Source organism: Triturus cristatus, chromosome 1_2, assembly GCF_964204655.1.
Source record: "Triturus cristatus chromosome 1_2, aTriCri1.1, whole genome shotgun sequence".
Classification (NCBI taxonomy): domain Eukaryota; kingdom Metazoa; phylum Chordata; class Amphibia; order Caudata; family Salamandridae; genus Triturus; species Triturus cristatus.
The window spans coordinates 84,438,056-84,451,037 of NC_140580.1; the positions used below are offsets into that span (position 1 = coordinate 84,438,056).

At 45.9% G+C, this 12,982-nt stretch overlaps 1 protein-coding gene across 10 annotated transcripts in view; it reads right to left on the bottom strand.

The window, feature by feature from the left end:
* The window catches only part of LOC146866846 (scavenger receptor cysteine-rich domain-containing protein DMBT1-like), a 1,139,300-nt gene that overhangs the window by 156,317 nt on the left and 970,001 nt on the right, over positions 1-12,982 (bottom strand). For all 10 annotated transcript variants that reach the window (XM_085602006.1, XM_085601995.1, XM_085601984.1 and 7 more), the window contains one exon: positions 9,013-9,054. In XM_085602006.1, the coding sequence (XP_085458132.1) occupies positions 9,013-9,054 (42 nt within the window). The remainder of the gene's footprint in view (positions 1-9,012; positions 9,055-12,982) is intronic.

Below are 12,982 nucleotides of genomic sequence, written 5' to 3' on the forward strand. Positions count from 1 at the left end.
AGGGAGTACTTTACATGAATTAAGAATTTAAGTTAAGCTTTCCATTGGTATTTTCCAGAGGAAATCGTGGAATTCTATAGCTATATATGGGTATTTATATAGCACGAGCCTAGCTAAAACACAAGGTGGTGGCGATTTATCTTGCCACTGGGTAAATAGTGAATTGTCATTGTTATGTACCCAGAAATTGGCAAAACATCATAGATTATGCATTAGCAAAATAAATTCACTATTTACTTGACTGCCAATCAATCAATCAATCACTGCATTTGTAAAGCGCGCTACATACCGGAGAGGGTCTCAAGGCGCTGGGGAGGGGGGGGGGTGCTACTGGTCGAAGAGCCAGGTCTTGAGGAGTCTTCTGAAGGCCAGCAGGTCCTGGGTCTGTCGTAGGATGGTGGGGAGAGTGTTCCAGGTCTTGGCGGTGAGGTAGGAGAAGGATCTGTCACCGGCGGTTGTTTTTCAGATGCGGGGGACTGTGGCGAGGGCGAGGTTGGCTGAGCGGAGGCTTCGGGTGGGGGTGTGGAAGCTGAGTCGGTTGTTGAGGTAGGTGGGTCCGGTGTTGTGCAGTGCTTTGTGTGCGTGGATCAGGAGCTTGAAGGTGATCCTTTTGTTGACGGGGAGCCAGTGCAGGCCTCTCAGGTGGAGTGTGATGTGGCTGTGGCGGGGGACGTCGAGGATGAGTCGGGCCGAGGCGTTCTGGATGCGTTGGAGTCGTCTCAGGAGCTTGTTTGTAGTTCCTGAGTAGAGGGCGTTCCCGTAGTCGAGTCTGTTGGTGATGAGGACCTGGGTAACGGTTTTTCTCGTGTCGAGGGGGATCCATTTGAAGATCCTGCGGAGCATACGGAGGGTGTTGAAGCAGGACGCGGAGACGGCGTTGACTTGCCTGGTCATGGAGAGAGTGGAGTCGAGGATGACCCCCAGGTTGCGTGCGTGGTCCGTGGGTTCCGGGGCTGTGCCTAGTGACGTGGGCCACCAAGAGTCATCCCAGGCTGATGGGGTGGGTCCGAGAATGAGGACCTCCGTCTTGTCTGAGTTCAGCTTCAGTCTGCTGTCCTTCATCCAGTCGGCTACGGCCTTCATTCCTCTGTGGAGGTTAGCTTTGGTGGTGTGGGGATCTTCGGTGAGGGATATGATCAGCTGGGTGTCGTCAGCGTAGGAAATTATGTTGAAGTTGTGTTGTTGTGCGACGTGGGCGAGGGGGGCCATGTAGATATTGAACAGCGTCGGGCTGAGGGAGGATCCCTGTGGGACGCCGCAGATGATCTCGGTGGTTTTGGAGCAGAAGGGTGGGAGGCAGACGCTCTGGGTTCTGCCGGAGATGAAGGATGTGGTCCAGGCCAGGGCCTTCTCTTGGATACCGGCGTCAGGGAGGCGTGCTGATAGGGTGCGGTGGCAGACCGTGTCAAAGGCTGCTGATAGGTCCAGGAGGATGAGGGCGGCTGTTTCTCCTTTGTCTATCAGGGTCCGGATGACGTCAGTGGCGGCGATGAGGGCAGTCTCGGTGCTGAGGTTGCTGCGAAAACCGGATTGGGAAGGGTCCAGGATGTTGTTAACTTCGAGGTAGCGGGTCAGCTGTTTGTTGACAATCTTCTCGGTCACTTTTGCCGGGAAAGTGAGCAGGGAGATGGGCCGGAAGTTCTTGAGGTCCTTGGGGTCTGCCTTGGGCTTTTTCAGAAGGGCGTTGATCTCGGCGTGCTTCCAGCTTTCTGGGAAGGTTGCTGTCTCGAAGGAACAGTTGATTGTTTTCCGGAGGTGGGGCGCGATGGTTGCGCTGGCTTTGTTGAAGACGTGGTGAGGGCAGGGGTCCGATGGGGATCCGGAGTGGATGGAGTTCATGGTTTTGATGGTGTCTTCAAGTAAATAGAGGAGAATTTTCACTTTTTGGCCAGTAGCCATGCAAATAGTAAAATAGTGACTTGTTACCGGCAGCAGGCTAAATAGCAGATATTATGCACTAGTTCATTGGGAGCGATACAAAACATTAAACAGCTTCACTATTTTCCGGGCAGCTGGCTACATGTCAGTGATTATGCACTGTTTGGCCAGATACACCTTCATTATCTATCCACCCACAAACTAAGTAGCAGTGAATATGTACGATTTAACAATTGGTCATGCAATTAGCAAAGAAACTCCACTATTTACTTTCCTAGCATCTGGCGAAACAGCAGAGGCTAGGCATACGTTGGCTGGCTTTCTAGGAAATAGCAAAGAAACATCACTATTTACCTGATTGCTGGTACAAAGAGCAACAAATCTTCCCATTTCACCATGCTGCTAGGTAAATAGCAAAGATTCTGTATGATTTGGCTGATGGGACGGCTGTGGAGAGAGAAAACTATTTATCCATGAACCAGCCCTACCAGACCAGACCCCCTTGGTACGCCCACTTGGTACAGTGGGGTAACAAGGGGGCAAAGGGGGCCTCTCCCCACTCTTACCTGTGGCCTTCGCGGGGCAGAAAAGGCAAGGAATCACCAGCAGCTCCCCCCTCTTAAATGCACACTCAGGGAATGTCACGGGTGGCTAAAGGTCTAGCTACGCCAGAGGCAAATAGAAAAGAAATGTATTTATTTACACAATACTCATAAAAAAAGCAGGGAATCTATACTCTTAGGACAGCAGCTAGTAAGCAAATAGAAAAACTTTACCTGAAGCGGCAAGAATGTATCCAACCAACAGAAAATACTGACATGTTTCTATATATCTATCGTCTGGTTAAATAGCGGTCATTGTCTCCTACCTAACAGAAAGGCTAGCAAATAACCAATTGCACCTTTACACTGGCTAAGTATCATCTATTCTATAGCATTTAGCCACCAGTCATGTAAACAGAAAGATTAATCTGTGTTTGCCTATGATTTCAACAAACAACACTGATTTTTATGTTTTCTTGGGCCTCAGGATAAACAGTTTGGTACACAAAGTAATCAGCTCTAGAATGTTTAAATCACTTGTAGAATTTTTAATTTGTAAAAAAAATTTTTTCGATCTTGAACACTTTTCAAATTGAAAAGATCCATTCATTCATCAGGGTTCAGTCTGTCTTTAGTGCAAGGTAAATAAATCTGTGCACCCCTTTCTGTACCCAATGTTTGCTGGAAGTGACATATATGCTCTGCTTCCAACCAGGGCTATGGGTAGGGGCCATTACAAATTCCAAGCATAGACGCAGACTACATGTAGGAAGAAATAGATAGAATGGGTGAAAGCATTCTGAATGGTGAATGGGTTCACAATTCAATAGACATCTTTGCTTTGACAATGCGCACCATTGGTCTACAACCATACTTATCTATATTCTTGATTTTATCTTTTTTAACCCAGCCAAGCACAGTACGTTCCTATGGGAGTAACTTAAGAAGACTTGTAGCATGACTTGGGTACATAAATTGCAGACCACTTTAGCACTGCCATTGTCCACACTCCCTCATGTTAGCATTCACATCAATACTGCTGTGCAAAGATTTGTCCAGTTGAATGGCCTCCATCTTGACTATCTGTTCAAATTCTACACCTCACATTTTCACACCTCTATCACAACTATACATCGACTTTCTTCATTTTGAAAAGAACTGACAGTATCCACTGTGACAGTCTATTGTATATACTGAGAGCTGGTTCAATTTCCAGGACGTCAAAGGCAATTCATGGATATGAGGCAAAGTCAGATGTAGAAATTTTTAAGGAGACTCAGAAAAAAAGGTACATGAAGATGTGGTTCCACAGCTTGCTGAGGAAACCAAGTGAAGCACTGCCTTGCAGGCCAATAAAGGGCTACGATCATGATTGAAGCACTCTCCTTCCGAATACTCTGAAGCACCTTCGGGAGGAGGGAAAACAGAGGGAATTAATACAACAGAGCCTGTGGCCATGGAATCACCATCAGCCATAACCCCGTCTGCCACATAAACTTCCTTTTTACAGAATTTGGGGAGACCACTGATCATTGGCAGCCCAAAGTGATCCACCACCAAGTTAAAGGTGTGAAAAATCAGTTGAAATTATGCCGAGGGGGGAAGATTGCAACTTAGGCAGTCTGCAAAGGAATAGGCAGACCCCAGAATATAAACCACCCTGAGTGAGCAAAGATTGGCCTCCAACCATGTAAGAATCTCTCTGGCTACGGACCACAGAACTGTAGGGTGTTTCCACCCTCTCGCCAGTTGACATAAGCCTTCACTACCAGGTTGTCTGTTTTGATTAGAACTGGTTTCTGCAGTAGGAGTGCGTCTCCAATGGTAGCCAAATTTGAAGGGTCCTGACTCTCCAGAGTTGACCACTGCCTATGGGCCTCCCACTCCTTCAAAGTGGCACCCTATCCCTACTGACTGGCATTTGTCTTGAAGGGTCCTACATTCTCACCCCGTCTCTGAGATTCATAAGAGAAAGCCACTACTGAAAACCTTGACAAATTAGTGGTATTAGTGCCATCTGAACGTTCTACTTCAGGGAAGACAGAGGCCAAAAGGGTAGAACATGGGGCACCAATGGTTTGAGGTGGAAACGGGTCCATGGAACCACTGGTGTACATGAGGACTTACGTCCCTGTATGTGCAGCTGTTGCCTGTCCAAGGCTGACACCTGGTGAAGTAACCAAAGGAGATGGTGCTGGGGACTCAACATTCTGTTCTACAGAAGAAGAAAAAAACCTTTGCACTCTTGGAATTGAAATGCTCCCCTATGAACCATCACTGGCAAGCAGGAAGGAGATATGAATTGTCTTTGTTGAGAAGAAGACCCAGCGAAGACAGTACTTGAATGGTCCATTGGACATCCTCCAGTGCCTTAAAAAAAGAAGATGCAACATTTAGCTAGCTGTCTAGATCTGGAAATACTTGTTCCCCAGTAAATACAAATGAGCCACAACTGGAGGGAGTTTCTTTGTGAAGATCTTTGTGAGGAAGGGCCGGAAGGTAGTACTTGAAATTGAAAATGTTCTGCCCCCTCTGCGAAACGAAGGAACTTCTGAGAACTGTGATGATTGGGGATGTGGAAGTGTAGCATGACCAGCTAGCCCCCTTGTGAAACTGCAGGAATGATTTGCTGTGGTGTCACTGTTTCAAAAGAGAGGCATTGCACAAAACTGTGGAGGAACTTCAGATGCATAATTGGATGAAATCAGCCATCTGTCTTAGGTGCCAGAATAGAAGCATTGCCAATGTTGGTGGAGTGGGCCTGGAATTGCAAGGGAGTTTGTACCACTAGACGAATCATCAGCAATTTTAGTGGATCCTTTGGGAGAAGGATTTTCACAAAACAGGGTTCTTGCTTGGGAGTGTGAAAAGGAATTTGATATATGTAACAGACAATCTGGAGAACATATCTGTCGGACACCAATTCTTGCCACTTTTGAAAAAAGTGGACCATTGGTCCTCCCACCATAGAGGATTGATTGTCATTTAAGCCGGTGGGGCTGCTGCTGAGACTGCAACTGTAGTTGGGATGTTCCTCCAGATGCAGCAATCGAGGCACTTGCTGCTGTGGCTGAAGACCAAATGAAATCAGAAGCATAAGAGAGAAATTGTGCCGAAAAGGTCTATATTAGTCAAAGTTTCATTAGTATCCTTCTGTTCACAAAGGGCATCAAATAACAGTTGGAAGTCTTTCAAAAGAGTATGGGACAAATATGTTGCATATGTAGCAGCCAGAAGTGAAAAATTGAAGACCACATATGCTCTTTTTGAAGATGTTTCCACTTTCCTTTCAGTAGCATCTGATAAAGACTCCTCCTTGGATGCCAAAGAGGAAGACCATACTGGCCACAATTGTGTTGACCTTTGGTATTTGATGATATTTTTACTAAAAAGACAGCAAGACACAATGTTTTATCAAAGAATATGGGAAACTTGTTTTATTTAGTTTCTTCCCTTTTTTCAAAGAAATCTTTTCAACCACACATGGATAGGCAAATCATCAGCCACAGGAAACTTATATTGCGAGAAGAAACCCAAGATGTATCTTACACACTTAAACATGTACTGGAAATGTACGCCTTTACATGTATGCCCCTGCGACCCACATCATCATTTGGGGCTAGTTTCTGATGTTTAGAAGCTGGTTGCGCCGAAGCTGCTGCCACAAACTCATCAATCATCGCTCCTGAATCATTGCGTGAAACAGTCAGCATCTCGTCAGTTTCAGCTTGGCCAGCAGCCAAAGTAGTGGCAATCGGCTCTATAGTAGCGTAAAGCACACTAAAGCAGCAACCTCCGCCATTATATAGGTTGCTAAGCAACCAAATCTGCACTCATGAGAAGAGACAGCAGGTTAATGCCAGAAAACTCAGCCATGCGCTTACTGAGAGCACAAAAACAGAGCAGAACGACCATCCTTGAAGGCAAGCAAAGACATGCCTAACATCAACAACATCAGCGTTCCAGCCCCAGCAGCAGCACCTGATTGTGGGGGGGGGGGGGGGGGCAGGGGGTTGAGTGTCTCCCACACTGGCAAGGCAAATAACAGCTACAGTGAATCGAGGCAAACAAAACAATCAACATCATGAAATTATTACACCTACCGCCTGTCAGCAGAGAGTCCAAAACTTGCATCGGTTAGTGTCACCCGTTCCGTATTTATGTATTTCGGTATCTTGGTATAGCACACAACTCACTCCTGGAGGAGTATCTTGGCGCTGCGCTAATCGGACAAGCAAGGGCATTCGAAAACAGCCAGGTTTTCAGCATCTGCTTGAAGTTAATAAAAGCTGGGCGGGTACCAAGATGAAGAGGGAGTTATTCAAGTGCAATGGGTCATACCAGAAAAGGATCTGTGGCCCAATCTTGAGCTGTGAATGCGTGCAATCTGCAAAAGTGCTTTACTTGAGGACCTTAGCTGCCTGGGGGCATATAGTGAATGAGTCGTGAGTACAGATAGGCTGTGCGGGCCTTGTTAAATGCCTTATGTGTGAGACAGTAAAGTTTGAAAAACTGCCAGATTTCTGATAGGCAACCAATGCAGTTTTCTTAAAATGGGAGTAGAGGACGACAAGAGTACAAGTAGATTGCCAATCAGTCAGGCCTCTGTGTTCTGCAGCTTGGTCAGCAGGTTATCATTTACTGCTCTCAGTAAAGAATTTCCATAGTCCAGGCGGCTTGTTATAAGAGCTTGGATGAGAGTTTTTCTGGAAGTGTCCGGAAGCCTAGGTAAAGCTTTTTTTTCTAGCCTAATTGTAGCAAAATAAGTGCTGCATGTGGCATTGACTTGCTCTTTCATGGAGATTGGTCTATTTTCGCTCCAAGATTTTTCACCACCTGATTTGGTGCAGGAGCTGGGGGCCATCAATCCGCCGGCCATAACAGGAAGGAAGGGAAGACAGGAAGTGCAATGGGGGAGGGTGCTTTTATCCCATAATAAAAGAAAGCTTGGAAAGACTATTTCAAAGGAGTTGGGGCCTCACAGTAACAGCTATGACAGCCGTAGGGGTAATGTTGCTTTTTTAGTGTTGCAGAAATAAGCGCCTTGTACCTCTGTGTAATTTGATTTCAAAATGCTACTAGATTTAAAAGTACAGATTTGTGGAAGTTTAAAAAACATAGTGAGAAAGAGTGGCCCTTACAATAGCGGAAATATGTTCCAGGGACATTACTGGACAGGTGGAATTATTATGTTTGCCTGCTGACACTCAGGATGTTGGAAGAGACAGCTCCTAATCGTGTGAGGCCAATGTAGTTTATTCCCTGTATCCGACCGGATTGTGGGGTGGGACGTCCAGCTGAGGGTAACGGGCAGCTGCTCGGGGACTTCCAGCTGGAGGGGGACGTCTGGCTGCTGAGCATGTAATGGTTTCTTTAGATGTGGAGAGATCAACACTGCGCTGGAATTGTCCCCTCGACAAGAGAAGCATTAATGAGATGTTTGATACCATATTTACAATAATCCATGATACCTGAAGCTGGACAATGCTCAGTCATCACTGAAGAGAGCAGTGTAGAATAGATGCACACATCAAATACGTAAATGCACGTTAATTCATTGAAAGTTCAGTTACAATTTGAACAACCCAAATAATCCACTGGCAGCACCATTCCTCTTCAACAGCCACTGACCACCCACCTATATCCCAAACATGCTAACTCATGCACTAGCATCTCATCATTACACCTCTATTGACCCACATCACCCTTTCGTGTCCACATCAATGTTACTCCACAGACTCAGAAGAGGCTACCTTCCACTTTGAGATATGCGGCATCAGTAATAGCACAAAGTCACCAGCACAGCAAGCATGTGTTTATTGTGTTATAGTGGAAATGTGGTGGTGAGGGTGGTAGCTTAGCTGCACTGGATTAAGGTAGTGACATCAATGGTCATGGAGCTTGTTAACAATGTCTAATGCTTGTATTGGTTTACAGTGATGGACAGGAATGTTTCTCTTTTCTCATTAATTCAATCATGGGCCTTCATAAGTTACAATAAGAATGTAATCAAGATACAAAACTCCTATTCATTTGGAGGTTTAAGGCATGTCAGCCCTGCTAATCGACACTAACAACATGGTATTCTCAATTATGGCCTCAAAGTACCATAACTTGATGTTTTCATGCCCCTGCCAACAGTGGCGTAGCTAAGGGGGGGTGGGGGATAGGGGGCTATCCGCCCTAGGCGGCACAACTTTTTGGGGTGGCCGCCTCCCCCCGCTACTACCTGCGTCTCGGGCGCAAGAGAAGAGCAACTCCCCCCCCCGCTCCTCAAAGCATTTGAGCGGAGCGGAAAATGTGGTAAATGCACGCCAGCAAGCCCCCCCCCCACTCTTCACCGCCAAGGCTAGCTACTCCACTGCCTGCCAACCTTCCAGCTGTGTAGGGTTACTGTGAAGTCTCTCGCTTTGTCCCATTTATCTCTGGCTGTCACCTTTAGTAGAGCTCATATTTAACATCTCTAATTTCTTCCTAGTGCCTCATTTGCTGAATTCAAGCCCTATATCTAGAAATGTTGTATTATATGTCATGCATTTGAGGCCCTGCTCTTTCATTCATTCAAACATGATAATTACGACAAAGGGCATACCTGGTACAGTGGTCTTTCTCGTAGTTGCAGTGGTCCGTTGAGCTATAAAGAGAGAAAAATAGATAAGATTGTAAAAGTTGAGCTTATACACTTTCATGAACATTTTTCAGAACAATTTCTTAATTTCTGACAGTATTTATGGTGCTTGTATACCACATGCCTGGCTATAAAACACTGGCGCGCTATACAAGAGAGGGGGAAGCAGCATTGGAAGATACAAAGGGGCATATTATCAAGCGGCAGCAATAATTATTGCTGACAGCGCTTACCGCGAATTCTCCTATCGCCAGGTATCGCTGGAATATATTGCCATGCTAGCGCTGTATTAACAATGCTTAGCACAATGGTGATTAATATTCCAGCGATATCGTGTGAAATGGGCCAACATCGCTGGAAAACCAGCGATGTTGCAAGCAAAACGGCGATAACCTTGCTGATACGACCCTCCCTGTGGTCGTATCAGCATAATCCACCCCCAATGTCATCTATACATTAGTCTGGATTTTAGCAGACGTTAAAATCTAGCGATAATGGCCAGTTAGCATGATTTCTTTTATCGCTACGCCGGTCGGTCCATTGTTGTAAATATTGAGAGGCTTCCTTTGCGATATTTTGTCATCAAGCTGTGTCAGGCACGCATACTTTGCATCTCATTAGTTAGGCGTGCTGCAAACGGGCGTTAAGTCAAGGAAACACGCGCTAGCATGTCCTTGATGATATTGCGATAAAATTATCACCGCTTTTGGAAACGGACGCTAAAGCGGCGATAATTCTATCGCCAGCCCTTGATAATATGCCCCAAAGAGTGAGGGAGTGTATGCAAGCCAGGAGGTTACGGAAGGACAGAAACGGATCACAGCATTGGCAGACATTCATCATTATCTTAGGTTGAGTTATTTACCAGGTGTGCTAAATGCTTCTTTTTCCATAGCATTAACTTAACGAGGCATTTCATGCAAAATAGGCATTTAAAACACTGGATATTGCATGTTTTACCATTTTCCATTTTCCATAGATTTTGTTCCCCGATATATTTTGGAAGGTTTGACTTTCTAAACTCTATTGTGGGGAAAAAGCGAGGGTTGCGATAATGATCAGAAACCTTGGAATTCAATCCATGTACACACTTTTGTTTTCACAGAGGTAGACATTTGGCTACCAGCTTGTAATTAGGAACGATGAAGTACAGCTAGTTGAGTTGCAAGGATATCCCTTCAATTGATTGCTCTTTGGATTTACCTCTTTGTTCCCCTCAACTCATGTTATATCCTGCTGCAAAATCAATAAACATGTGCTGTCACCCCTTTTTTTTTGCTTACATCTACATGAGTGCACCTTTGGATTTTATTGCTGTGATCTGTATATTATTAAATATTATCCCCAAGTTCCTCACACCACTCCGTCTGCTTTGCAGATATTTCCTGGTGTTCTAAAGGGTCCATATACCCCTGCCAGTTTTCTCCAGTGCCTGCAATATCATGGAAATGTTCAGGAGACAACATAGAACTCCTTGGTTCTACTGGCTCTAGAATCAGTGTAGAGAGACGCCGATCCGACTCTGTGTCATAGGGGATAAGGATGGGGCTGGAACCACCGGTGACCGCCGGAGGCCCCGAAGGCACCAACTTCAGATCTGACACCGGGGAAGGTCGTATTGGCACTACCGGAATCGGATCCCTGAGGCTCCACTGGTCCTGTGGCTGGAGCCGATGGCTTTGAATTGGATAGGGCCCCTCCCGATCCCATAGAGCCCAAAGGGTCTCAAGAGGGATCAGCCTGCTCAAATACGTGGTGCATGGCCTCTTTAACTTGAGCCGGGCTCACTCTGGCTTCCGGAAAAGGAGGGGGGTGCAAAGTTGACCCTGGCTCCTACTCCACAGATCCGTGCCTAGAGCGTCAGTGCTTTTTACCACTCTCGTCGACGGATGACAGCCTAGGCGAAGACGAAGTCTGCTTAGACTTCTTTTTTTTGTGCCTCTTCCCCGATTGTTCAGGGCTCCTCGAGTGGGCCTCGAGTGGAAGATGACTTGGGGCTTTGCGAGCAGTCCAGCGACCTCCTCTTCTTTGATAGGGCACGGGATCTCTGCAGAGTCTCACTGGATGGTGTTGACTGCCAGGCTGCAAGGAGCTTCAGAGCCTGCTCCCTCAGGGCCTTCGGAGCCATGGCCCGAGAGTCCGAGCACGACTCCGACTCATGGTCAGGCTTGAGACACCAAAGGCATATGAGGAGGGGATCGGTAACCGGCATGGCGTAGTGACAGGTGCCACACAGTTTATAACCTGTCTTCCTCAAAGACATCCCTCGACACATGATGGAAAAAGTTGACAAAAAGTAAAAAAAAAACTGTTAAAAAACGACAGAGGGGTAGCTCTTCCCGGATCAGCGCTTAGCTGGCACGGAAAGAAAGAACTGACGTCCGCGCGCCTGGGACCTATTTAGGTGACTGCAACATCATAACCACTGGCAACGACGTCACACAGAGCCGAAAGGAGCAACCTAAAGAAGCCCACAAGGGATACTGCTCACACAAAAGATTCCAGAACCAGCCTTACGTCTGGGAAATTCTAAGGTAAGGAATCTGCAGCTAGAAGTCTCTATCAGAGACCATTGACAAAAACTCTATCAACAGCCCATGTTTATTAGAAAACAAATACATCATGTTTCAGTATAAAAGAGAGCCAATCCTTATCAGTGAGTTTGGAGTTGATCCCTGCTAGACTGAAGGAGATTATAGTCAATACTTTTTGTAAATCGGTGATTATTTGGGATTTGTGCCCATCAGACCCACATTCACTCCAAGGCTGGCAAGTGCTAACAAAATTAGAGCTATCCCTACTCAAGGGTATCCCTAGCTTTGATCCTCAGTAACATCAGCAAGTACTGGGACATTTACAACAGGATTAGCAATGCATTTGGCCGCAGAATTAGAATTTACTAATTGTGGTAGTCAATCGATCAAGTATAAACCTGAGTCTAGGTTGGCTGTCTCAGGGCCACAGATGTCAAGCCTCAAGGTGGTTTGATGACCAGCTTGCTTCTCATGGAGCTTGTGAGCATTAGTGCCAGTTTGCATGGATGGGGGAGAAAGTCTTAACTTAATTGCAGAGTCGGTGAGAGGAGTTGGCCTAACGGCTAGGGCGCTCGACTTTGGACCTGGGGAACTGTGTTCGAGTCTCGGTAATGACGCTGAACATCCTGTGATTCTGGGCAAATCACTTAATCTCCCCGTGCCTAACAAAGAATTAATGTGTGTCCTAATGTAACGTAGCTGGTGCAATGTAAAGCGCTCTGATACCTGATTGGATTCGGGTCAAGTTGGCAGTATATAAAACTCTGTGGAGATGACAAGTTTGAAGTTTTAGATTGATTAGGCCATCTACCAGTAGTTCACTTTTTAAGGACACTAAAATATAGTTGTAACTGGACAAACCATCAGATCGCACTACTGATAAACACTATTTATTAGAGACTTGGGGCCAGATGTACAAACTGAGGGATTAATGGTGCATATAAGAGACGATGTTGCTGCTTGGCCCACCCTGCAGCTCGCAGGACTAGAGGACGTAGTCCCACCCCAGTCTGGCTAGGAAAGTTCTGGAACAGCAGTATGAGGTCATGGAAACCAATCTGGTAAGTCCCACACTGTGGGATTAATTGTGCGCTGAAGAGCACAATGTTATTGCTTGGCCACACCCTGACGCTCGTAATAAATAGCTTGATTCATCGGAAATTAATCGGCCAGCAGGTTCATCAGTATATTTTGAGAAGATAACTTTGGACCAGGATAAACTGCAAGGCTTTACCTACCATACTTTACCTCACTATCATATCCTTCCAAACCTACACAACCTAAACTACCACACCTTCCATAGCTACCCAACATACCTACTAACCATAAATATTTACCTACTGTATCTACTTACCATACTTATCTATCATACCCAACAAACCTACATATGAAAACTCTCT